The 27,340-nt window shown below is 38.4% G+C and overlaps 1 protein-coding gene across 4 annotated transcripts in view; it reads left to right on the forward strand.

Annotated features, from left to right (window-relative positions):
- Positions 1–27,340, forward strand: part of cadm2a (cell adhesion molecule 2a) — a 358,651-nt gene that overhangs the window by 304,186 nt on the left and 27,125 nt on the right. For all 4 annotated transcript variants that reach the window (XM_039677129.2, XM_089126052.1, XM_039677131.2 and 1 more), the window contains 3 exons: positions 7,868–8,020; positions 13,060–13,197; positions 26,922–27,083. In XM_039677129.2, the coding sequence (XP_039533063.1) occupies positions 7,868–8,020; positions 13,060–13,197; positions 26,922–27,083 (453 nt within the window). The remainder of the gene's footprint in view (positions 1–7,867; positions 8,021–13,059; positions 13,198–26,921; positions 27,084–27,340) is intronic.

Raw genomic sequence — 27,340 nt, forward strand, 5'->3', positions numbered from 1 at the left:
TTCATCTGTAATTGCATTCACACGATTAACACCAATACAATGGCATCTTAATGTATGCTTTAACCCCATACCATCTGATCTGACGACCAACAACGCTTACAGTATGTACCACGCAATCCATACAATCTCTGCTGTGTTCAAGTCTTATTAATGAGAGTTAAACTTTTCACCTCGTCCTGACGTTCAGGACGGATTACAGGTAAGCGGAGTTCCAGCTTGCTTGGCTATGGTTAACTAATCATGCCTAGCAGGGGAAAACGAGCACAGTTAATTCGGGATCGCAGCGCTAGTACACTTCAACAGCCTCAGTGCAGTGCAACTAAACATCAAACATGTTATTTAAACCTTACTCAGACAGAAAAGTGCAACGGTCTGAAAAACTGAGTATCACTTTGGGCTCCTCTCATATATGAAATGTGATTTTAAAAAACTCTCTGAAGTCTCACAACTTGAGGAGCATGTCATATTTCTGTCCCTTCCTCACCCAATCCTTCGCGTCTAGCCAAACGACAGGCTCAAAACAGCCTCCGAGACACAGGAGGAATATCTCCACATCGTAATGGGCCAATGTACTGTCAGATTTTATGGCCTTAGGCCAGTGTGGAGCGCAGCGTGGTGCTTGTCTTCTCAAGGCGATCCTGAAAGGCTCTAACAAAGCCTGCTCTTTGAATGACACCCAAATCCCACTGTGACACCCCATCACTGCAGCCAATGGTGCAGTAAATTCCCCTGCCAGCATGACACAACCTAGCAAGGTATCAGCCACAACACCTGCCGTCTTCCCTGGCCACTGGATCTGCCGTCTCGGGCGCATGTGTTTGAGGTCATGCGTCTGTGCATATAGAGCATGTGCACTTTGATGGATAGTGCGTGTAACAACATTACCTCTCGGTTGTTTGGCAGGCGTATTCGGCTGGGGAGATGTTCGCAGCGTCAGGCTGCTCCGGAGCAATCTGCGAACTCGTCGCTTAATGCATACAGAATACAAATCACCATTAAGCCATGCTAAGTGCTAGTTCAGCAATGCTAACATAATTTACCGCAACAATAATAGCCGCAATCTCTATCGCCCCGTGGGAAATTCATTTAATATAAACTATTAGCAGGTCATTTTTGAAGAGATGTGTGTTGGCACGGATTCAGAGCGCAAGGTCACACTTTGCAACAGAATATTAACCGTCGGTGTTTTGTTGCAGCCTGCTATCGGGCACTAACGTTTATGAGACAGCCTGTGATACTGGGAAAAACTCGTTGGCAACTCTTACTTTTAATGTACCAGTCACATGTTTGGATGCACTAGACTGAAATTGTTACTAGTGAATATTAAAGCATTTTGAGGTAGATTAGGGGTTTTATATTTTTTATACAAGAAATATTTTTAAGAAGAAATATTTTTTTTCTTCTTTTTTTAGAAGTGCATAGGCTAAATACTTTGGAAGCTATCAGCTCAAAATATTCCCAAATAGGGGAAGTCTTCCTTTTTTGTCTGTTGCCAAACAAACCCTTCACCAAACACCAACACCCCTCTCCCCAAGCCCACCCTATTCACAAATAACAATAATAATACCTAAAAAAAACACCAAAAGTGTAAAGATTTTACATAAACATCAAAAAAAGTTTATTTAAATTCAATGTTTTGATTAACTTTCAAAGTAGACTGAGCCAACCAGACTGAACCACCAAGGACTCTTCAAATAAGATCTGGGGTTCGAGCCTGCTGACGCCCAAAGCAAAACACGCACGTGATTGGACAAAAAGCGAGGCTTCATTTGGCGTCGATCACATGACTCTGGAAAATCAATACACACCCCGATACTGGCTACAATAGAAATTGCATCGCATTTGCGATACTCACATCAAAGCTTCAGTGTCATTATGTAACATCACATTTAGCAAAAAGTCATTATGAAGCTAAATCAATGTATCCTCTTCTGTTTAAAGTACCACATAACATTGTGTATATAGTCTGTCATCCAGATGAGAAAAAATAAAAAGATGGGTAGGCATGGCAGACCACAAGAGAGAGGAACAAGCGAGAATGAGAGCAAGAAGGCGCAATACTTGTATTCTGTTGTTTGGACTGGCAGCCTCATAAAAACAGAGTGGCTCTGAAGCCTGGTGCTTTTCCCTGTGGAGGGGCTGCTGAGATGTCAGTTAGAGCTACTGAGATGTGACGGCCTTGGGAAGAGTCCCGTCAGAAGAGATTTAGAAGCTGGGCTGACCAGGGAGAGCCGGGAAGGTTAGTGTAGTGAATTTATTGTGAGAAGGGACACTGGGAGACATGGAAACAATGGATGGGGGTACTTATGCTTCTTCTGGTCACATTTATAATACGAATAATAAAAATACAGAGCAGCATATATATATATATATATATATATATATATATATATATATATATATATATATATATATATCATATAAAACAAATTATTAGTGCAATTATTAAGTATTTTGCAACGCCTTCTTTAAATACACTCTGCCATTATGCTATATACAGTGATTCATTGCATAATATTGTATATTGGCCATAACAGATCATTTCTTGTTAAACCCACTTACAAAAAAGACAGGACAAGTATCTGGCAGTTGTAAACTACAGGTAGATTCTTGCTGTCAGAGTTGAAGGCCTGAGCTTTTGTATCAGTTAGACAGCCCAGAAAATATGAGATAAAACGTTTAGAGGCTTCCTCCTCTATTTGACTTCCCATATCCTTCTGACCGTGTCAGCGCTGTAGTTAAATCTCGCACAGTTCAGAATGGATTTCCTCTGAAAGAGGTTTGATACAGTGAGATGTAATGAAAGAGCTCATTAGCAATTCTGAGGGTGGTACTTATTTATCAATCATGCTCTGATTTATAGTATAATTAAACATGATAATTAGATGGTTGTTCAATCACCGCTGAATGGATGGCACTATTTTTCTAACGAACATCATTTGTTAATGAGGGGAAAGAATGGGTGTAACTTTATGATAACGGCTTGTCAGACTTCACATAGACTCTGATCATTTCCTCTGTCATTATCGCACCCAGACTAAAATTCCTCCACATTTCTGCCATGTGCTTCCGAGCTGGAATATAATATGGTTATCAGCGCCTTGTTGAAATCTTTCCAAGATGAAAATGTCCGACACTTTCACGTCAATAAACAGTCGTTTTTAAGTTACTAGCACCAATGAAATGAAAATCAAGCATCTGGCAGTGTGACTGTTTTTTGTTTGTAAAGTGTGTTCTTAGCTTTCCATCTAGTGAGTTCCGAAGGACCTTTTCTTCGCTTCAGTCGGCTTTCTCTTCCGTAACTCTGTCTGTTTGAACTGTGCAGTCTTTGATGAGAGGTTTTGTAGATGAAAAACTGGCTTGTTTGGCGTCTTCGTTATGCTACGAGAGTTTATTATCAATTATTAGAGGCATTCTTCAACTTGTCTTATTTTACTCCGGCTCTAATGACCTTCCCCAGCAATTTGAGGAGACGCGTCATTAATTAATGGCTTTGGTGCAACAAAATTAGCACTTTAGAGACTCGACAGGGAACTTCATCAAAGTGTGAAATCCACCGGAGAGCAAGCTGACACCGTTTCCCTGCCGGCTTGGGAAGATCTGTGTCTTAATCAAGGCATCAATGCCTTACACAGGGCATCTGTGTATTTTCTCTTTTTTTTTTTTTTGAGATCTTTGGTCAAACCTTTTGTGTGTTGGTTTGATCATGTGTGTATAAGAGGCTTTTTGAAAGATCAGAACTGCTTCATGAATATTACAAGATCAACAATGTCAATAAATGAAACAGATGTCTCTCTTGAGAGATCGCAGATGCCCGTCTATCCGTTCACCTCAGTTGGTGTGCCAATATGGCATCACTTGTGAGCATAAACACATCCGTTCGAATCCTGTCATTCTGGGTGTGCCAACGCATCCCTTTATTTTGATAAATAAGCATCATCATACATTCAAGCTTGTTTTCGTGTATTGATTTGCTGAGCTTGGCTGCAGCATTAAAATGCAGTTTAACACGTGATCACTTGACCTTCAGTTTGATGGTGAAGTTTACTTCTACTTTCCATGTTAGCTGTTCAGTTTGGATCTCAAGGAATGATCTGTTTAAAATGAAATCTTCAATATACAGTTAATTTGTGTTAATCCATTTAATTTGTCATATATTTTAGTCATCTGAATTGTTTTAGTATTTTAAATCTAATGTGCATTTAATTTACTAAAATCTTTGGATATTTACTTGATTAAAACTATATCAAATGGGTTTAGTTCAGTTGTAATGCAAACTTATCATAAACTCCTGGAGAAAACATATTATTCACCTGCTAATATGAATGATTTGAACAACATGCAAAACAGACACAGATTTGATTAAAGATGTATGCATTCTTAATAACAATTTGCATAGCCTACATCATTCTTCAGACATATTTATTTGTATAAATTAAATATAGATTATTGAAGCTGTTGAAGTCATTCAGTCAGGAACATTGAGTGATTTTCTCTCTTCCTTTTGTGTGATTAGCATTAATGACGGACAACAGGAGGTTATTAGACTGCTGTCAGTAGAAGGCTAAATGCACAGATCCAATGCACTGAGGCCACGTTTACACAAAGCCGGGTATTTGGAGAAACGAATATTTCCCCCCTCTCCTTTTTCAATAATAACATTGTGCACACACCCGCATAAATATGCCGTCGAGTGCCATCTTATCTATGCCAAACCTATGGGCGGCAGTGTAGGGAGAAGGATAAAGCCATGCAAGCCAATCAGAATCCTCAGAATCAACAAGAGAGAAACTAAAACGCCGTTCTTCCAGTTGACGCGAAAACTCAGAAATCTCAGTTTTTGGCTAGAGTTTTTACATATAATCGTTTTCTGTGATAAAAACGGGGTTTTCGTGAAAATTAGAGGCCAAACCAAATTCGATATTCTCCCACCTGTTTATGTTCACTTAAGATGTAATGAGGTTTATGTGAATACTCGCCAAAACTGATGTTTTGGCATCATTTTGTGTGTGTGTATTTGTTTTTTATTTAGTTATCGTTTCATTTTCGTCAGTGAAAAAGAGAATGAACACTGCTAACTGTTCATGTTGTATGTTTTTGATTTACTAAAAAGAAAAAAATGCTATTAGAGTCATTTGTTCTAGAAATAGCTGTACGGTTAAAAGGTCAACCTTGGGAGTTTAATAACTGATATCGAGTACATATAAACATTGTGATTAAACTGAAAATCTATATTTTTTTCACCCAGCCTTTTTCAAGTCTGAATCAAAATTAACTTGACCTTTTGAACTTTTTATATAATCCACCACACACTACTGCTATTGGTTGGTACAAGGACCTTCATTTAGGGAAGACGACAGGAAGACATTAAAAAAGCGTGTACTGCAAGTTTTTTTTTTTTTTTTTTTCATTGCTGCGTTGGCTTGCCTCTCTTCGTGTAATGAACCTCATTATGTTCAATTACCTCAGAGATGCTGCTGTCCAGAGGGAGCTGCACTCAGACCTCTGGGGAGACGCGTCTGAAAACACACGCTGACACACAACATCCGTTAGGCGGTTTTATTAAAGCTACGAGAGGCCTTGCTGAGGTGTGGAGGTGGGTTTGTGGGATGCTTGTTTGGATACCCGGAGTGTGCCTGCATGCATCACTTCACACTTCCTTTAAAGTTCCTTTAACGTTGTAATTGGTGTGTATGGCTGAGAGCTTTAACCTGCTGTGATCACATAATGAAATTCATCTCTGTGAAGCTTCTATTTAGACAATCATGACTGGATTTTTGTCAATTTCTGTAACTAAAAGTATTGAGACTGCTGCTGTGATAATATTTTTCTGGTGAGTAACATGAAGAATCCTGAAAAAAAAAAATTTTGGTCACACTGTAGCTACTACACAAAGATTTAAAACTCATATAATAAAATGCACTCTCCTAGAATGGATTTTGGCAAATCTAATTAATTTTAGTGAATCAGTTCAAACACAATTTGGACAGTTCTTTTCAAATGATTGAAACATGTTAAATTAAAATGATTAAAAATATTGATATATGTGCTATATATGTGACAGGTTGAGAATTTTTAATATTCGTTTTGGCTCTTGATTCATTAGAAGTAGTTAATTTTTAATGGTTGCATATATTCAACGCATTCTCACCCCAAGGCGTCACCTTTGACCATGCTTCAATATTTGACGTTTTAGGCGCCCTTTAGCGTCACTTACATGACGCGATCCTACGGCGTCATCTAACTGACGCTAAAGGAAAGCGTCTGTTAGAGGACGCGGTTAGGTTTAGGTGTGGGGTGGGGGTAGGGTACACGCGATCCTAGGGCGTCATCTAACTGACGCTAAAGGGCGCCTAAAGCGTCAGATATTGAAGCATGTCCAAATGCTTCCCAAGGCGTCAGTTAGGTGACGCCTTGGGAGTGAGAATGGGCTGATATATTTCAAATGGCAAGACATGCCCACTGGCATTGACATTGAGCACACCTGTACGGCTCAATCATGGAGGTGGCGGGATAAGAAGCCTGTCTAACCGGGCCATTGTCATTCTTCTCTGTGCTGTGTGAAATAACAGGCTACCCATTCCTATTTCACACAGCCCTCCCTGGAATGTGTGTGAAGTGGCAAGTAAAGGTACTATAAAGGTCATATAGCCTAAGAATTTGCCCTCCGAGGCCGTCGCGGGGAGGAGTTTCCTCAGCTCGTAGACTTACATATGTAAGATAAACAAAAGATATTGTCCCTTTTTAAAAGATATTGCCCCTTAAAATCTAAATACCTTCGATGTATAGTACATAAGTTTCATAGTAGCGTGTATTATTTTAAATAAAGAACCTTGACTTGTTAAACTATTTTTTAGTCGATTTTTAGCTTGGGAATCTGCAGTTTTGAAGTATCTTCACTAGCACTGCTCTATTTAATTTAAAGTTTTCAGGTGGTACGCCAAGGCTAACGGCTAAGGAATAGCTCTTTTTATTAAGAGAGCTTTGAAAGGTCACACTTATGATTGACCATAAGAATGTGTTCTTTCTATTCTCCTGGGGAAAAAGATCCATAAAGCGCATACACGAATATTCTGGCAGGTTGTTACAGAGCGTCAATGAGGCTCAAAATGTCTGAGTGAGTTTTATGGAAAGCAGAAGGATAGAACTAGTGACCTTGTCTCCGTTGATTAAACTGTGCCGCCACATGGCAAATATCTTATGATCTGCCAGACTTTTTCGTGCTGTAGACATTATCATTAAACAAAGCATGTTGAAGATGCTTCAGGAATTATAGCCCGTCTCTGACGTTAGCCTTCGACTTTTGCATTAGCACTTTGACCTTTTCATTAGGTCTGTGTGATGACCGACTCTAAAAGGTGTAATAACTGAGACTGTATCCTTAGGCCTCTTTCGCACTGAGGTCACACTCATAATAAGTTTGAACTTTACTTTTATTCATACTTGACTGGGTAAAGAACCTGCAAATGTAATAAATACAGAGTTTGTAAATGAGGATTAGAGAGCTCAAGCATATATGTTTCAAATCGATCAATGCTCATTCTGAACGCTATTGACTGAAGTGATGTTGGATTTGAATCTTGACTGATCCATATTCAATTTGCCCTCTGACTGAAAGCCATCATGAAATATGTTTTCCCTGTAGCAATGGAATTGATCTTCATACTCCGCACAATATGTGAACATAATCATAGATTGACTTCTGTTTTTGGTTGAAATTGCAATTTTTTTTCCCCTTTTTTGGTCAGTATGCATTTAAATCTTCAGGAATGGAGGGAATGTCAGAAAATGTGCCGCTCTTAAGTGTGGCAAATGCTATTGAAGGTGTCATAATTAATGGTTCTCTCTTGATTGTTTGTTTCCGCAGCGCTGAGAGATAACCGGATTGAGCTGGTCCGAGCCACGGCGCAGGAGTTGACGATCAGCATCAGCGAGGTCACGCTGGGAGACGAAGGGCTTTACACGTGCTCCCTCTTCACTATGCCTGTCAAAACAGCCAAGGCTTTCCTCACCGTCCTGGGTAAGACGTCATTTTACATATACTGTACCATGAGGGATTACATCTTAATCCAGCCAGTTGAGTTATATTAAAGGGTTAGTTCACCCAAAAGTGAAAATTCTGTCAGTATTTACTCACCCTCATGTTGTTCCAAACCTCTATGTGTTTATTTATTCTACTATACACAAAGGAAGATATTTGGCAGAATGTTTTAATCAACAGATCTCATTCCCCATTGACTACCATAGTAGGAAAAAAATACATACTATGATAATCAATGGGGAATGAAATCTGTTTGATTAAAACATTCTTCCAAATATCTTCCTTTGTGTTCAGCAGAACAAATAAACACAAAGAGGTTTGGAACAACATGAGGGTGAGTAAATACTGACAGAATTTTCATTTTTGGGTGAACTAACCCTTTAAATAAAATCCTGGCTCTTCCCAGTGTCACATGCTGTATATAATTGCACAAAAATGAAGATTTCAAAAGTCTTTCATTCAACACACAGGTAGCTCAAACATAGGGTAGCTTCAGCACAACACAGACGGGACCGGACAAATTGAACTGAAAACACAGAAACTTAAAGGGACAATGTGTGGGAATTTCTCCCACCTAGCGGTGAAATTGTATTATGTACCAAAAAGCTATGACAGGATGTTTTCTAATAACATTTCGTCGAGTGTTCCTTCAGGTGAACAGGTTTGTTATTTCAAACAAACTGCACCTTGACACAACGGAAAAATGAATGTTACAGTATGAATTACTGACTGTGAAACTTGCCGGGGCAGTGACAAGCGCCTCTCACTGCTCTGCTCTCCGTTTTACATGACGCTGACTCTGAGCGGAAACGCGCTGTGGAAAAGCTTTGGCGTAGTACTTTGTGTCCCTGTCTGCTATTACAGTTTTTCAATATGGCGGAACATGGAAGCCTCCGTGGACCTACCAGTCCCATGTATATAAAAATAATGAATTATTTGTTTACTATAAGTCAGGTATAACTAATACCTTGGCATAGGTATTTTGTACACCATTGAGGACATATTTATGAATAAAGATATAAATTTTAGATAATAAAATACCTAAAAAAGTAAACATTCATTGTCCATAGTGGTGTGCGATATGACGAAATTTAACTGTGGACGATTAAAGGGATACTTCACCCAAACTAAAGGGATAGTTCACCCTCATGTTGTTCCAACCCCGTAAGACCTTGATGAAATCTAAATATCTAGTCCATAGGCTTCTTGGGGGATTGAAACTTGACGGCCTCGAAAAGTTATTAAAGACATCGTTAAAATAGTCCAAGTGACTACAGTGGCTCAATCTTAAGTTTATCAAGCGACGAGAATACTTTTTGTGCGCAAAAGCAAACCTAAGTAATGACTTTATTTCAATTATTAATTTCCTTCTCTTTGGGCCACTAGTCAGTTAAACGTCACACAGAGGCTCACTATTGGCCGGCGCTGGTCATGTGTGTGATGCGTGTGACGTACAACAACAGATCGCCCAGAGAGAAGGAAATGAGTAGTTGAAATAAAGTCGTTATTTTTGTTTGTTTGTTTTTCGCACAAAAAGTGTGCATTTGATAAACTTAAGAAAACTCAGAACTGATGAATTCAACCTAAAAGTCCATGAAAATCGCATCTATGCATCATAAAAGTAATCCATACAACTCCAGTGGGTTAATAAATGCCTTCTGATGTGAAGCGATGGTTCGTCTTATGTCGTACGTCGAGTCAGGTCACCCTTCCTCCGGAACTCAACTCTCTCGTGAACGCATATGAATTAGTTTAAAATGTGGATGTTTTTCCTACACTGAAGACTAGATGCTGAAAATTCCTCCAAATGTTTTAACATTATGTATGTGCAATTGTGCATGGATGCCTTTTTTGGAGGACAGAAATATTGCTGTTTCGTTACTAAAAGTCTGCAACCATTTTAAAATGGATTAGATTCGTTTAAAGGCTACTCTTATTAACAAGTCGAAAGAAAATTGCAAAATTTGTAGTTTCCAGAAAGTAGATAATTAGAATTTTACCTCAGTGGGGGCGTTTCAAATCTAACTTTGGCCTGGATCAGGATTTAATTAAATGGATTCACCCGGTCGCCTTCAACAAAGACACAGATGATCACAGAACAGTGTTGAGAAATGACACAGAAAGAAGTTTAATTAGTTTCCTCTATCAACTTTTACTACTTTTGTCAATCAAAAGTCAACCAGACTTTGAATCAAGTCCCAAACAAACCAGAGTTAATGTCAGCTGTGACAGTCCACAAACAGTGCTTAATGCCAGATTTCTGCATTAATTAGAAGCCCAATTAGCTTGTCTCATTTTAATTAGTTGGCGTACAACATTAAAATCATTACAGTTGTACACTGTCAACAAGCCTCTATTACTTAATCTTTTGCTCATTGTGAATACATGAATGGATGCAATTAATTTCTGTGTTGTAATTGATATCTAGGAAAAATATGCAACAATATACACGATGCTTATTTATTATTTAAACATTTTGTTAAATGGTTGTTATATTTAATAACATTGTTGTTTTGGATGTTATGTTCGTCACATTTATAATGGATATTGCGGGTTGTGATTTTCACAAGTACGACACAAGTTCCTATCCAGAATGAACATGCTTTGTTAATCGAGCTGCTGTAACGATTTTTGTTGGCTAATCGCGTCGGCAAGTAGCGTCACCTTGGTTCTATCGACATTGGCTTTTGGATTATTGCAGAATATAAGCTCTGTGACCTAAAACAATATATGTTTGTTACACTTTTTGTTCATCGTGACAAGGCAGGCGTAAAAAGTTAAATGTAGGCTATAATTGAACTACACTATGGTCACATGACTTTTCACATGACAAAGCTTTTGACAACTCTTTCATTCTTTATATTAAACATAATCCTGAAAGTTTGAGTTAGAATTAGAAGGACTTACCTTTTCGGTGTATGACGTTTAATTTCCCAGGCTCCCACTGTAGTCCCATTTAGGCACTTGTTAATAAGTAGAAGCTTTAAACTTAAAATACAAAGGTGATAGTCTCTTGAGTTTAATGTCGTAGAGTAAAATATGCAATATCTTGAGCTTGTGTTAAGCACAGACCTTATTTCAGGCATTTAACCAAAAACCCATTCAAAAAACCTATTGACTTCGGGACAATAGAACTGGAAGTGCTAAAATGCTAACTTGTTTCTGGGTTTTAGCCTAAAAAAGTATATCATCCCTGCAGCACTCTATTACAGAAACTAGCGCATTCCCAACATATTTTACTGTATAGACTAAACACAGATTAATCCCAACGTTTGATGAATTTCAGCTTCCATGATCAATTAAAAACGTGTGCAAACACTGAAATATGACACGGCAAAGTGGAAAAAGTGAATTTGACCCTAAGTTGTTTTGTCTAAAACATATTAAATACCAAGAAATGAATCCGTTAGAAACGACAGCTTGGGATCTTCCAGTTGTCATCTTGGGACAATATTGAAAAACAACATGGCGCTCGGCGGAGGTTACAGGTCACGCTAGGATGACGGATGTATTTACCCTGTTGCTTTTTAATGCATAGTACATTGTGGTTGTTTTTGCTTTGATTTATTTCTTAGGAATGTGATTAAGGCCTCTTACTCAGGGGAGCAATAAAGCCTGTGAACTGAATGCCAAACGTCTGATCTCATCTTCAATCAAGGCGAAACCAATATCTAATTTTCCTGACTAATGTTCCCTATTGATTTTTCTTTGTCTCTGCCCACAACCTTAGAGAGGAAGCTCCTGACACAGTAATGTATTTGTGGGCCACAGTATTTCCTGTGCGCTTTAAATTTCGTAAGATTGAAATGCTGATTGCTTTTGTACGTGGAAACAAACGTTTGAGGTTCACTCTTCTCTTTCATGTGATGGTGTTAGGATATGTTCTGAGCATTGCTTTGAAACATGTCAGATAAAACTTTTGTATAAGCTGGGCTTTCATGTGTACATAATTAAATAAATTAAATAATACTAGAGGGGGAGTACAACAACACACATACTGTGTGAATAGCCTTATGTCTACTAACAGATTGCCGTCTTAATTGCTAAATGAATGCTGTTGATATGCATGCCAATGACGGACAGTATACTTCAAATTGATTGTTTTTTTTACATAAATTAATACTTTTATTTACCAAAGGTACATTTAGATTGTTTAAACAGTGAAAGTAAAGACTTTTAATTTGCTTTACTTTTAACTTTCAATTGATCAAAGAATCCTAAAAAGCATGTGTGCATGGTTTTGACAAAAATATTAAGCATAACAACTGCTTACAACATTGATAATAATAAGAAATGTTTCTTGAGCACCAAATCAGCATATTAGACTTTCTGAAGGATCATGTGACACTCGACTGGAGTAATGATGCTGAAAATTCAGCTTTGCATCACAGGAATAAATTACATTTTAAAATATATAAATAGTGCCACTTGCCATATAACAGTAAAAACACAGAAAGCCAGAAAACTCCGTCAATAGACCTTATTCAGAGCAGCGCCATCAAGGCTAAAATGAAATGAATGAAAGCGGGGCTGTAGCTTTTTTGTCTACAAAAATTTCTCCCGAAAGATATTTTTGCAGTGTTTCATCAGCAGAATAATCTAAAACACATTAAATAACAGTACAACCCACTGAAGAGATGATTTCTATCCCTCACAGCCTTTCATTCCCATTAAAAATCAAAGATGGCGATGCTGTGAATAAGTTCTATGGCGGGAAATGGTGGTCTCATAAATGATAGAAAATTTCGTCATTGGCAAGGGAAACGTTAAACTCTGCAATAATATGATCAAATAACCACTGAAAAAAGGGTCTAAATTTAAATTAACCTCAGTGAACGACAAAAAAACCCCAGGCAAAATAAAAGGACTGGATTAGTTCATAGATGATAAATAACATCTCTAATCTTTTTTCCATTAAATTCACACTTACCTACTGTTAATATTTTGAACTGTGTTAAAGTGCTGAGCTATCTCTCTCTTTTTCTCTTTCTCTGGCACTTTATTCCCTCCATGTTTAGGTGTGCCTAAGAAACCAGAGATTAATGGACTCACCAAGCCTGCAAAAGAGGGCGATCACATCACTCTGACCTGTGTGACCTCTGGCAGCAAACCTGCGGCTGATGTCCGATGGTTCAGAAATGAGAAGGAGATCAAAGGTTAGGAATCAAACTCACATTAACACACTATGAGAGAAATCACAATGAAGATTTACAACATTTGAGTGCATATATTTCAAGCTCAGTATGGAAGAATGCTTAGGCTCAGTGAAATATGGAGCTAATGACTCATGTAGCATCTTCTCCACAAATCCATCACCTTATAAACAATATCCCATCTCAGTCAAACTGGAGGAGAGAGGATGAAAGCATGCGTACGATGCAGATGGCATTGGGTGCCTTTGTCGTGACTTGTGTTTGCTGCACTTCTAAAAATACAGCGGTTTTAATTAGCATGGAGGCGACGTTTCCCACGCTGACTGATTATTGTGTCTCTGGTGGATGGAACCTTGGGGAGAGGCCTTTACAGTGAGGAAGATGTGAACCCAGAAGGATGAAGCATGGCTCAACACTTTTAGTGTCTTTGGAATGACTTTGTTTTGCAGGGATTTGCTTGTTTATCTGTAAATTGCTGTATTTTGTATTGAACGTCAATACATTTTAATCATACATTATATGTATGTTAATACTATCCTAATGGGCTGTTTACACAGACACTTTTTTTGCTTTTTCATTGTTTTTCTATGCAAATTTGCTATAGATCAATGTGTTTAGGACTCTTTGCACTCGTGTCCTGTCTTTTGCAGCTTCTCACACTTGACATGGCAGTCTAAAAATGGTATTCTTAAAATGACGTTTTCAACTTTTTCTCGTGTTTTTAAACCCAAAGCGCTTTAAACCCAAATTCTCTTTAGCTTTCTTGCCCTTATAAATATTGCACTGCTTGCACTTTTCTGTGCAGTAACACTACTATAAATGCAGACCAGAGCTTTCAAGCTTCAAAAAGGATGTAAAATCCATATGACTTTGTGTCATGGACAGATAGAAATCTAAGTTAATATTCACAGATCATTTTCCACTAATCAGAGTTCATTTTTGCAACCAAATCGATTCATAGAGTACATGCATCATTCAGGCCTTTTTTTGTGAACCAGATCAACTAATTCACTGAAAAGATCTGATTCAAAAGATATTAATGTTCCAAGGAAAGCATTAAAATATGGTACACGAGTTGTGTGGTCAACATATGATGCTTTATGAACTTTTACATACTTTGTGGTGGTTGTTTTGTTTGTTTGTTTTTTGGCATTACTTAAAAAGTGGCCAGAATATTCTTTTAAATCATCTTTTGGGTTCCACAGAAGGGAAAAGTGATATGGTTTAATAAAGAAATAAGAAAAGTATCAAAAGCCTGAGTTTAGCCTCTTATCATACCTAGTCAAGGGTTCTTATAATTTTGACTTCGAACTGAGATCCTGATTTGGCTTCTTATCAGGTATTACATCTGTGGTTAGTACCTCTGGTCATTTGATAAACAGACAGAATTTGTGGGCTGGGGAGGATTTTAAGAGCTTATTTCATTTCATTAAGGGATCAGTGATGTTTCAGATGAGAACAGCGGAAACGTAAGCTGATTTGTTTGAGATTCCTTTAAGAAACTGATACCTGATCTCCTTACACGTGACTTGCTGTAGTCCCAGATTAATGATACGATCTTCGTATTCATTAACATTCATGGTGTCTAGGCTAGGTTGGATCTTTAATTAACAGTGATTATTTAAAGCATCAAAACAACAGATTTGTTTAAAAGAAGTAGAATATTTAACCTTGATAGATGTGGAAATCTTTAATGTTTTACTAAGTTGGAGTTGTCACATTACTTCAAAATTCCCTTGTTTTCTTTTAATGAACTGTGAAGTTATTTAATTAATTCAGCGACATTTTTTCTCCAACTATGAGGTCAGCGATTAATATGACTATTAACACTGACATTTTCGCACCCTTTCTGATTCAGAGACCCCTAGTTCATTTTTGATTTATTTTTGGGTGTGTTTTGTAATGTAGGTGCAAATTACATGTAAAAAGGATGTGTGAAAAAGACATTTCATCCATCAAAAATGCAAGAATAGCATTACCTAACACAAATTTGCGAACGAGAAAGGAGCATATGGTACATTTATTTAGATAATGCAGCGTGTAGCCTGTACCGTGAACTCAGGAAGGGGTTTGCTAAGGTGTCTCTGAGTCTCGTCAGTCCACAGTCTCATAAAGCGTGAAGATTATAGGCTCTCTGTTGATTGCAAAGTGTCAGTCTTAGATATTTTCATCATGAATATGTATTGTGATGAATGGATCCAATAAGACAAAAATACTTTTCAAGGATGCAAGAAAAAGAGTGGACTCCAGAGAGACGAAAAACACACAATGTATAAAATCACAAGATATTTGACTTATAATTAAGAATTGTATATATTTATGCATATTTAATGATACACATTGATGCCCTACATATAATAAAAAACAGAGCACAAAGGAAAAAACAGGGAACGATTCGGTATTGTGAATGACCCTATAGCTCAGTTTGTTTAGTTTGGTTGTCTTGGTTTCATGGCAGAGAGGTACGTGTAAGTAAATGTACGGATATTGCTTTTTTGGCTCTTCTCACTCCAGTTAGTCTGCCTGTTGTTTTTCTGTTGTGCTTCTTTCTGTCTGCCTTTTGTGTTTGCGGCCTTCCTGTCGCTGTGTTTGTGAGCTGTGGCAGCTGTTGTCATCGCTTTTTTCTGCACTTCTCGCCGCCGTGTGAGGCTGAACTGTGATAAACGCATTTATTTTGGAACCATGGACTGGGAATAGCAGTTGCATTATTGTGGGATCTCTGGGACTGTAGCAACGCTCAGCCCGGTATTAAATTTGTGCCGGTCTCCAGGATGCAAGACATCTCACCCCCCTTCCCCCCCTCCCGAGTATGCAGAGCCCAAGATGCTCTGCGTTTGTGTGTGTGAAATTGACAGCTGTAATGGAATCCAATATCACCACCTCACATTCTCTCTCTTTCACACACTCTCTCTCTCTCTCTTTCTCTCCTCCCCCTCTCCGACTCCTTATTCTCATCATTTGAGTAAAATTGTTTTTTTTTGCATTTCAAACTAACCTGCAAATATTACATAGACCTCATCTTAGCAGCCACCTTCTCTGCAGTTCATGCATCATTAGCAAATACAGTGGGTCCAAAAGTCTGATACCGCTGTATTTTTTATTTTATTTTTATTTTTTTAGCATTTTTTGAATCAAAATATTTAATTGCAAATTATTTTATCAGCATAACAATATGAGGGCAAAAAGGTGAATTGAAAAACTTAGAATGTCTTATGCTGGGTTCAGACTACACAATGTTTTTGTCTGTTATGATAATCACTTAAAGGGATACTCCACTTTTTTTGGAAATAGGCTCATTTTACCACTCTCCCAGAGTTAAACAGATGGGTTTTACCGTTTTCAAATCCATTCAGCCGATTTTTTTATATTTAGAAGAATATCGGTAACCAGACAGATTCTGGTCTCATTGACTTCCATAGTATATTTTTTTCCTACTATGGAAGTCAATGAGACCAGAAACTGGCTGGTTACCCTCGTCTACTTGTGATCCAACCGACCAAAACACATCTTAATACGAGGTGTAAACAGGGCCAGTATCAGATTATGTGATTTTGACTCCTAAATTCTTGTCTTGCAAGAAACATGTCAGACTACACATTGCTTCCCAACCAATCATTGCTTACCATCCTTAATGACGTGTGTGATGTCATCAAGAAGGCGGAACTAGCAACTAACTTCTAGAAACAAGAGCGTAAATAAACAATGGCTACCGAAGCTTCAGTACTCACCAGGTTGCTGAAGCACCTCCGCTATCGTTTACCATCATTGGTCTTTTTTCACTCTGTCGGGGTAGTCCCTCGAGGAAAGTAGTATTGTTACCAAAGCTCCATGAACCTCTCCTCTACTGCATAATTCCACCTAAAAGCACCAAATACCATCTTGTCATTCGTTTCACAATGTTTAAAAGCTGTGAACGGAAGCGCTTCTGTGCTCTTATTGGTCAGCGTTACAGATGTGATGGAACCCATCGTGGAGGATGGAAAAAGATTAAACGTGGTTGATTTGAAACAGCGCTGTGCAGATGACATCATGTACCACGATTAGAGAGAAGGTGGAGCCCTCAAATCGACGTTGGGACGTCGTAAAAAGTGTCATAGATGTTCACTATATAAACGTACCGTATTATGCCTATTGTAATTTACAAATCACCATAACACCCGTCAGATGGATCATGCCAAAATCTGACTGATATCGATCGAGTGCTTCTCATTTCTCATGTCTCATCTCCAGGATGCAAGGAAAGAAAATGAGGATAGAGAAATCGAAAGTAATATTATTGACTATTCTTGATCACTCAAGCGTTACTTTACAGCTGCGCTCAAGGGAACTCCCCTTGTTGTTGAAGTTTGGTCATTATAAATTCATTAAAAAAGTAATAATGCTGGATGCCCTGTTGAAATATGTAAGGTTTATGGTTTATTTCAACTGCAAAAGGTAAAGAATAAATTAGAATCATTGTGACAGATGAAAAGGGGGAGGAGAATTTATACGTGCATCAGGTTTCTCGACTAGAAAGACTTGGGCATATGATACACCTGTGCATCCTCACTCTCTGGAAGCTTCCTCAAACATCGCGGTTCAATTAGAGAATTGAGATGTCCTTTAAGATGGCTTTCTTTGATCGGTTTCCAGGTCACAGGCTGGAGCACAGAGGAATGAGAAAAGGAGGAAGCATTAATTTGAGTATTGAAAAGAACCCATCGTGTAGTCTGAACCTGGCATAAATTCTAAATATTTCTTATTAATTTTGTGTTATATTAATTTTTTTATATACCCTATTATTCCAAAGTTTGGGGTCAGTAGATGTAAATTAAAACGTTTATTCAGCAAAGATGCATTAAATTGATTAAAGGTGACATTAAAGACTAACATTAAGATTTTAAATAAATACTGTTATTTTGAACTTTCAAAGAATCCTGAAAAAAGAATGCATCACAGTCGGTTCACCAATCAAGTAAATAAATCTACATGAATGTATATAATGTGAACGGTAGTTGTACAGGTATTTGCATGTAGCGTATGCGGCTTTCTTTCCCCCACAGCTTTCTCTTACATCATGTTGAGTGCAATCAATCAATAGTCATTAAAAATGGAATTCTAAAATGCCTCCTGTGTCTTGGCAGAAACATGAATAAAACATGTTCTCTAACGACATTTTCCATCAGCCCCCATCAGCCCTCATCCCAAACCCTCTGACAGCACCCCGTTCCCAAAGTCTCACATTGTACTTTGTGTTTTTGCACAGAAACTGCAAAGAATATTTTTCTTAGACAATATCATTCTCTTAGTTTCCAGTAAAATATCTAATGTTATTAAAACAAGATGAATTTCTTTGAAAAGCAAATTTCCTTAGTTACCTTACCCTTCGGGAAAATTGTCCGTTCTTGTTTTAAACATAAATCAAAGAAAGTTAGAGGAGGCTTTAGTGAGTTTTATACTTAAAAAGAAGACGACCATGCCCATGGAGTAACAAAAATTAACTCCAGATAAAAGTCTTATCTAATGCAGTTTATCTTCTCAAGTAATCTTGTTTTAAGGATGTTTAGATTTTATTACTGTAAAAAAAAAAATATTGATTAAGACCATTATTTTTTGTGGAGTAGGCTATACATACAGTAGGCTTATATCAATAAGCTCCTCTAGAACTGGGGAATGTTTCTTTTTTTCCTCCTCCGGGATGATAAGTGTGCATATCCATCCCCAGACCTCCTTCAGGGAGGAGAACTCCCCCGAGGTGAACTATGAGAACATGTAACAGATTAGCCGACAGGAAAAAACTCCAGAGGAGATGAAAGAGAGAGTTGTCCTCTTTTTTTTTTTTTTCCTTCGGGGGTTCGGCTAGAAACTCTCTTTCATACTTTCTCACTGTTCGACTACAAAATGTCAGAGTAAGGGAACATGAAATGTTGATTCATCTTAGATTTTAGTGGATGGACACTCAATGAAGTACATAAGCAGCTGCATAATAATGCACTATACACTGTAAAAAATAAAACCGTACTTCTTACGGTAAAAAAAAAAAAAACGGCAGCTGTGGTTGCCCAAACTTACCATTAGAAATACGGTTGGAATGTTACTGGTTTTACAGACTTAACTTAACTTAAAGTATTAATAGTATTAAAACTGTTAGAAGACAGTGTAATAATACTTTAGCCATGAAAATGTCACAAGTAACAGAAAAAAACACACATGTCAGAGCATGTCAGAACACCTCCAGGACCCAGAGAACAGCTCAGACCCCTAAGGGTTGAAGTCGGCATTACACTGTAGTTGCCATATTTTGCCGTTTTTCTTCCTTATTGTGACGTATGTACAACTGAAAAGGCTTCTTAAATTAAAAAATGTTAGCCGGGACTTGATTTTGTCTTGGATCGTTGTGATTTGCTATTTCTGTGTTGTCTGTATTTGAGTGACAGGTTGCCCCGCCCTCGCCCCAGTAAACGTCATCAAAGAAGATAATAATTTGATTAAAAATTATGAGGTCACATGTTTTTTTTTTTTTAATGATGTGCATGGATAATTCATATACTGCAATGTAAAAAAAATATAAGATTTTGGTTTCATGGTGTCATGGTGCAGAACACCCTAGCAAATGCAAGCTAACAACAATTTAGATGACCTTTGGAAAAAGTAAAAAACTAGTTGAAAATACATTGCATAGTGTGCGCGTGTATGAAATAGCTGCTTTCTTTGCCTGTTTCACAGTGGTCACTGTCTTTAGAACTAAGTTGCACACAAAACATCTGCTCAGTCCTGGCTGGTGAAAACAAACGCCCAGGTGCCTAGATAAAAGCTCACATCTGAACAAGAGAGAGAGAAGTTCTTAGCGCTGTTTATGATAGGCAGGGAGAACGACGGTTGGCGCTGAGTCTGAACACACAGCGCTCCTCGCTGTTTAAGCTCCCTCTTTCATCCTGGCTGCGGGGGCCGGGAATCAGAGTCCAACTTCACAGCGGCGCGCGAGCTGGATAATCTCTAACGTGTGAAGAAAGAGAGGTCATTCCGACGGTGAAGTCTGCCTTGTTATGTGTATTTGATCAACACGGCCTACATCAGACACTTCAAGATAAGATGCAGCGTGTCTGTGAAGTGATTGTAAACATGTACCAGACTGGAAATTGTTTGAAATATAGCAGTTAGTCAGTAGGACTGGGATCATGACAGCCAAGGGATGGCCATTATCTCCACCCTAAAAATAGTAGATTACAGTGGGTGGGGCTTTTGTTTGATTACTGGTCAGGGGTGGGTTTCTTGTACAGTGACATACTGCAACTCACTATTTAATCACTATTATGCTGCATCATTGAAGTAATTAACTTGCTAGTCAATACTATTTCCTGATACCAGTGTTACTTGGTACACCTTCATCCTTTGGCCCATCCTTAGGACTGTCATTTATGATGTCACGTTATTATTACTCAGATAGGGAAGTCAATCAAATCAATTAGAGATTTCAATCAATATCAGATGGTGATGATATGGTGACATTGCAACCCGGTCTCATCCCAAGACGTCATATAACTGACTTTTTGGGACGTCTTTTGACCATACGTCAATATTCGCCTTTTTAGGGCCTCCTTAAACGTCGGTAGATGAGGTTATGGGATCGTAACTCTACCCCAGACCTAAACCTAACCCTAAACCTAACCCGTCACCTAACTGACGTTAAAGGTAAAGCGTCAGTTGTATGACGGCCCGGGATCGCCATCTACCGACGTTTAAGGGGGCCCTAAAAAGGCGGATATTGACGTATGGTCAAAAGGCGTCCCAAGACGTCAGTTATATGACTTTTTGGGATGAGACTGTGTTAGACATTGAAGGAACAATGGTACTTGGCTAATGATACTTTTGAGAAATACACCCCAAGGCTGCATTCGAAATCACATTTCTTACTATGAATAGGCGAAAAACAGTATGTGACAAAAAAAGTATGTCCAAATTCACAGTACTCATAAAAAAAGTAGGCTAAAAGTACCTAGATGACCTACTACTTCCGGTGAGATTCTGAAGTGTGCATATGATGGACACTTTACTATCCCATGAGGCCACAGGAGAGGATTTATGAATGGCAGTGAAGCAACACAACACATGATAGAGAACATGGCGAATGTAGTACGTCCGGAATAGAACATACTTTTTAGCGATTTTTATGTAATTACTTGTTCAAAAGAAGGACCTACTCAAGAGCGTATGCGATTTCAGACGCAGCCCAAGTATGTTAACAGATTTCTGTTTGTGGGGCAATTGACAGACAACTGAAAAGGGCTTCACACAGATTACTGGGTGTAGTTTTGAACAAATTGAGGGGCGGGGCTTGTAACTGCAAGTGTGTTTCTGTCACCTGTGGTGAGTCCAAAGCAATGACACTGATAAAACAGCTTATCATGTGAATGTGCAGTTGCGTCCTAGTGGATGTGATATCATCACACTGTTAGCAGTCAGATAGTGTGTGTGTGTGTGTGTGTGTGTGTGTGTGTGTGTGTGTGTAGGATCATTAATTCCAACCGGGCTCAGACAATCGCATCAACAAATCCCATCTCAGTCTAGCGTATTTGACCAGAGTGAAAGAACTGCCAGCAGGGAGACTGTTTCTGTGGATTAGAGAGATAAAATTGCACGGCACCAGAAGGAAGCTTTTACATTGACACCCACACTGACCATTTATGAAGGATATTTGAACAGAGAGCCATGCAGTATGAGTAACTGATATTTATTGTGATCCTGGTTGGGGATTGGGGGGCGTTTGTTGAAATAATGTTGTCGTTATCAGTTCTCATGTCTCTGGGACATTAGGATTAGCAGTAGATAGATGAGATGTGCATTCAGTCGCTCACTGCAGAGCTCCACTCACGTGTAGAGAAACTCCAGAGTCTCTCACCACAGGCAGAAAGATTATGCCGCATAAATAAACACAAACTGACAATTTTTGTGAGGAAATAAAAACCGCTACCTCAAATTTAAGCTCTCGCCATGCAAACGCACAGCCGACAGCTAACTTCAGTCAAAAACACACACAAATATCCCTCCATCCACTAGGAATGACCACTGTGTTTAGCCTGAAAGCAGTTTGCGGTGAACGGATAAAGAACGCTTTTGCTCTCTCCCCCTCTCTCTATCTTTTTTATTCTCTCGTTTTGTATACCTCTTGCGCGTTTGCTAATGGGCTTGCAGAGTGGGGTAGAGGTGGCGGAGATGAGCTGCACACCTTTGTGCCTCCTGTTGTTCTAAATACCTCCCTTTTAGGTGGAAAACCGCATTTGAATTCAGAACTGCTCACAGCTGAAATGAAATGCTAATCTCACCCCACGCTTTATTCTTTCCTGTTCTCGCTGCTCTCTGGGTTCACCATATGCCGTAGCTATCGCAGAGTTCCAGGAAAGCATTTCGGTTCCAGAAGGAGCACAGTGCTCAGCCTTAAAACCAAAAATTAGCGATAATTCACATTAAATTGTGTCACGTCCAATTGTGTCCAACTATGTACGTAATTATATATGCTGATGTGTGTGTAATACAGTTTTAATGCTGTTGTGTGCATTAAATCAGAGCTTGTGTGTGTGCTCTGGTGAGTGTGCGTCTGTGATAATGTTTCTATTACTGGTTTGCCTTCATAAATGTAAATGTGAAACATGCTGACCTTAATTTCAATTCTGTCTGCTGGAAAATCTCTCCACTTAGCCACTAACTAACTTACTGAGACAATAGAAGTAGACAGTGCCGACAAACCCTCATTATGCTGGTTTTTTTTGTTGTTGTTTTTTTCACCAGGATGGAAAGATTGTTGAATGAACGGATGAGTAGATGAATAAATAGATGATTTGATTTCGGCAATCAAATCAGTTGAAAGTGGGTGATGTTCTCATTTCGTTGAGATCCTAAAGTGTGGCGTGGGTGCCAAAATTCAATTTAACGTCCCATGAGAGAATGCGTGTGATTGGCTGATTACCGTCAGTGCAGTGACTATAATTTTCACAACCGAAATTGGTCTGAATGGGTCAAACTGGTAGAAATGGACAAAATAAAAACTAAACAATTAAATTAAACCACCTGGGAATCAGAATCTGACAGTGAAACATTTTTAAGCAAACAAATGTTAAATGAAAGATTCACCTCCATGTGTGTTATTATGCATTTAAAAAAAACACGATCATGAGTGTCAATAACAACATACTTTTATGTTGGTTGGTTGGTTAATAAATAGTACAGTATAATAGGTCAAAATTCCAATCCAACCCCGATTGCAAATTAGGTTTATTGACAAAATGAACAAACTTTCAGCTGTTTGCAATGAACAAATCAAACAAAAGTAATGGAAAAAGCTCAACACAACAAACGCTTTAAGTGGTCTCCCCAAATTCAACTGCAACTTTTAGTGACTTCTACAGTCTCAGAATTATTCAACCTGCTGAATATAATCCCTCACAACAGTACAAATTTGCAATAAAAGGTGTTGTCTCAAGCATGAGTCAACTAATCAAGGGCTTCATTAGTTGCAACAGGTGTGCTTGAGCTAGAACACATGAAATATCTGAACTGGTTAGGTTTGTTAAGTTTCACATTTAGAAAATTGGTCCAAAAAGTTAAGAGAATATATAATCGCCCTTCACAAACAAGAAACGGGATATTATATATATAGCGAAGGCACTTAATGTTTCTAGTGACACAGTTGAAAGCATAGTTCGCAAGTTCAAAGTTAAAGGAACAGTGGTTACACTGCCTGAATGGAGCAGAAAAATGACTGCATCAACCGCTGCAACCAGATTTCTGAGAAGGCCGCAAGCAAGACTTGGTCACAACAGGCACTGAGGTTTCAGCTTGCACAGTAAGGCGTGTACTAAACTCATGTGGTTTCCTGGCCAGGACTCCACTACTGACCCAAAAGCGCAAGAACTGTACTCGGAATCATATAAATAAGCCACAGAAGTTTTAAGATTCTGTTCTGTTGAGCCATGAAACAAAACTGGAACTTTTCAGCTCTATGGATCAGAGGCATGTCTGATGGAAGAAGAATGAAACAAAACAAAAACGAACACTCTGCCTACAGTTAAGCATGGCGATGGCTTGTGAAGCTCTGGGTCTACTTTGTGGCTGCTTTGGCACTGGAAACCTGCAGCATGTGGAAGGCAAGATGGATTCGTTTAAGTATCAGGAAATCTGGCATGCCGTCAGTGAGGAATCTGAAGCTTGGGCATCATTGGACCTTCCAACAGGACAATGAATTCTAAGCATACCTCAAATTCCACCAAGGCTTGGTTGCAGAAGAGGTCCTGGAAGATTATACAGTGGCATCCCAGTCACCTGATTTGAACCCAAAGAAAATCTATGGTGGAATTTGAAGAAGGCGGTTGCAGCACAAACCCAAGAATATTACTAAACTGGAGGCCATTGCTCATGAGGAATGGGCTAAGATTTCCCAGAGACGCTGCCAGAACCTGGTGTCAGTTATACATCTCATTTGCAGCAGGTCATAACAGCAAAAGGGTTTTCTACTAACTACTAAAGATGCATGAAAAGTTCAATTTTCAGTTGAATTTGGGGAAACCACTTTAATTGGTAATTTCAATTACGTTTGTTTGATTGATCATTGCAAACAGCTGAAAATCTGTAAAATTTGCCAATACACCTGATTTGAAAACGGGGGTTGAATAATTTTGATTACAACTGTACATCAAAAATGCCTATTATAAAATTGTTTGCTTTGATGGTGTGAAGTAAATATTGTTCTATAAGCCTGTAACCAGAAAGCTGCATAATCATTACAACAGGTAAAATTAAAAATTCTCAACCGCAGCTAGGGGACTTTGCTTCCGCATTTCAGAAGACCACCACTTTCTACTGAGTTGTTCCAACTGTAAAATGCGCTTAAGTTGATCTAAAGAAATTCTAAAGCATGCAGGGAATTTTCACTGGCTCTAACCGTGGGGTGGTTAGAGTCAAATGAAAGTTGTCTTGCTCCGTTCACAGCCATACAAAGTGTTATTCATTTGAATGCTCTTATGAACAGACTAAAAATCTGTCTGTTTGTTAGTTGTATATCTGGAATAAAAATTTACCCCCAACCGTTTGACTGCATCCCATAAGCATCCCAAAAAGAAAGAATACCCATAGACTCTACCTACCTTCCTCTGTGTGTGTGTATTCAGGTTTCTAAATGATATCTTCTGCATGCTCAGATGCTCCTGAGCGGGTGGCGACACCCCCAGAGGAAGCTGATTGACAGCTTGGCAGTGATAGCAGGAGTGATGCTGGGAGTAGAGAAAGTGAGGTAAAAGAGAAAGAATGGTAAAAGAGAAATAATAAGATGATTCATATAGACAATAATTGTGTGGATTTATACGTACAGTTGGACCTAAATCTGAAGTTTTTTTTGTTTGTTTTTTTGTAAGGAGTGAAGTATTTTGTGATTTGCTTGGGATTGGCTTTACATCCACAAACACAAATCAACAAAATGTGATTTTCATGATGCACTGATCTTTTTCCCTGTTTTGTGATCCACACTGTTAAAATGATATTTTAAAGAAAAAGAATTTAGGAAGATCATGCATTCTTTTGTTTTTGTAATCTTTCAAATGTTCTATATAGATTTTGATTCCGAAAATGATGCGAGATATAGATCCCTTTAAAGTTTGGTAGAACCAAGTTTTTATGCTAAAAACACAACACACGTGGCAGTGGTCTATATACGTACATTTTTAAAAAGTTGAACTACTAACTCAATGGTCAAACACATCCGTCTAGTGCATGTTTACACAGAAAACTGTGTTACACAAAAATGTGTTCTTTGTGAACATCACAGCATCGCTGTAAAATCTTGCGATCCAATGAGCGTGATCTGATTTTAGATTATTTGGTTTTGCATAAAATGAGTATCTTGTGGTCCTTACAATTATTTGAGCAACGTTTGACGGTAGTGAATTTACAATATCAAAAGGATATTATTACAATTTTAAGAGTGTAAATGACATGAGAAATTAACATGAGAAATAAATGAGAAATTTGTAGTATTTGTTAAGCTTATTGAAATGCAGTGGATTAATTGCCCTGGATTTGTATTGTCAGTGCTACTAGACAGGGACGTATGCAGCATAAGCCTATAAACGCAGAAGTCATTAACACATTGAAGCAAACAAAACAAAGCACAATCTGTTGTTCAACTAATGGAGTTTTCAGGAGAAAATAAGGGGAGCTGTTTTGCTCTGATAAATGTCTTGTGTGCAACACTATACATCAACACTAATTCTAGAAGAAAATATAGGCTAATTCAATTAAAGTTCAAATGAGGATTTACTTTTTTAAACCGATGAAATGAACCTGTCACAAGTGCAAAAATAAATCCTGCTTGATTTGCCATGCGAGTTCAGCTCAGTCAAATGCAGAAAAACAAGAATTGGATCAATATTTTTAACTTTGACAGAGTCGGATAAGAGCTAAAGTTTTACTTTCACCAGTTTTATCCAGTTTTGGATGTGAGAAAAGATAGAGACAGGATTCAAGAGCATTCCAAACACAGTGATGTGCGTCAGTGGGTGGAAATAATGAATGCAACTCGACTGTCTTCACAACACTAAAGTTTTCTATTGAAAAGTAGTCTTAAAAAAAGAGTGGTGCATCTTTCTGAACCCCTGTGTTCCACAGTACTTCAAGTTCTCGCTGTAACTCTGACTGTAATGTATGTGAAGCTCTAAAACACGTGTCATCTTTGTTATGCTGTTCATATCCACTTTTCACAGGTGCCAAAGAGGTGAATGCCAGTGGCAAGACATTCACAGTGAAGAGTTCCCTGCGGCTCCAGGTGGACCGGCAGGATGACGGTGTGGCCTACACTTGTAGAGTGGACCATGTGGCCCTGACTGCCACCCACGAAGACACTACGCAGGTCTTGGAGGTCCACTGTGAGTATAGCTGGGTCCCAACTCAAGCCAGCGTCCCATGATGCTCACATCCATATTCATTACTTAAACATACTGTATATACCTACAAGAGTTAGTTCACCCAGAAATGAAATTTCAGTCATCATTTACTCACCTTCTTGTTGTTTCAAACCCATAAGACTTTCTTTCATCTTTGCAACTCAAATGATGATTAATTAAATATCTGAGATATTTCTGACCCTCCATTGACAGTATATGCAACTACCCCTGTGATGCTT

This window comes from Pimephales promelas, chromosome 23, assembly GCF_988280905.1.
Source record: "Pimephales promelas chromosome 23, fPimPro1.hap1.1, whole genome shotgun sequence".
Classification (NCBI taxonomy): Eukaryota; Metazoa; Chordata; class Actinopteri; order Cypriniformes; family Leuciscidae; genus Pimephales; species Pimephales promelas.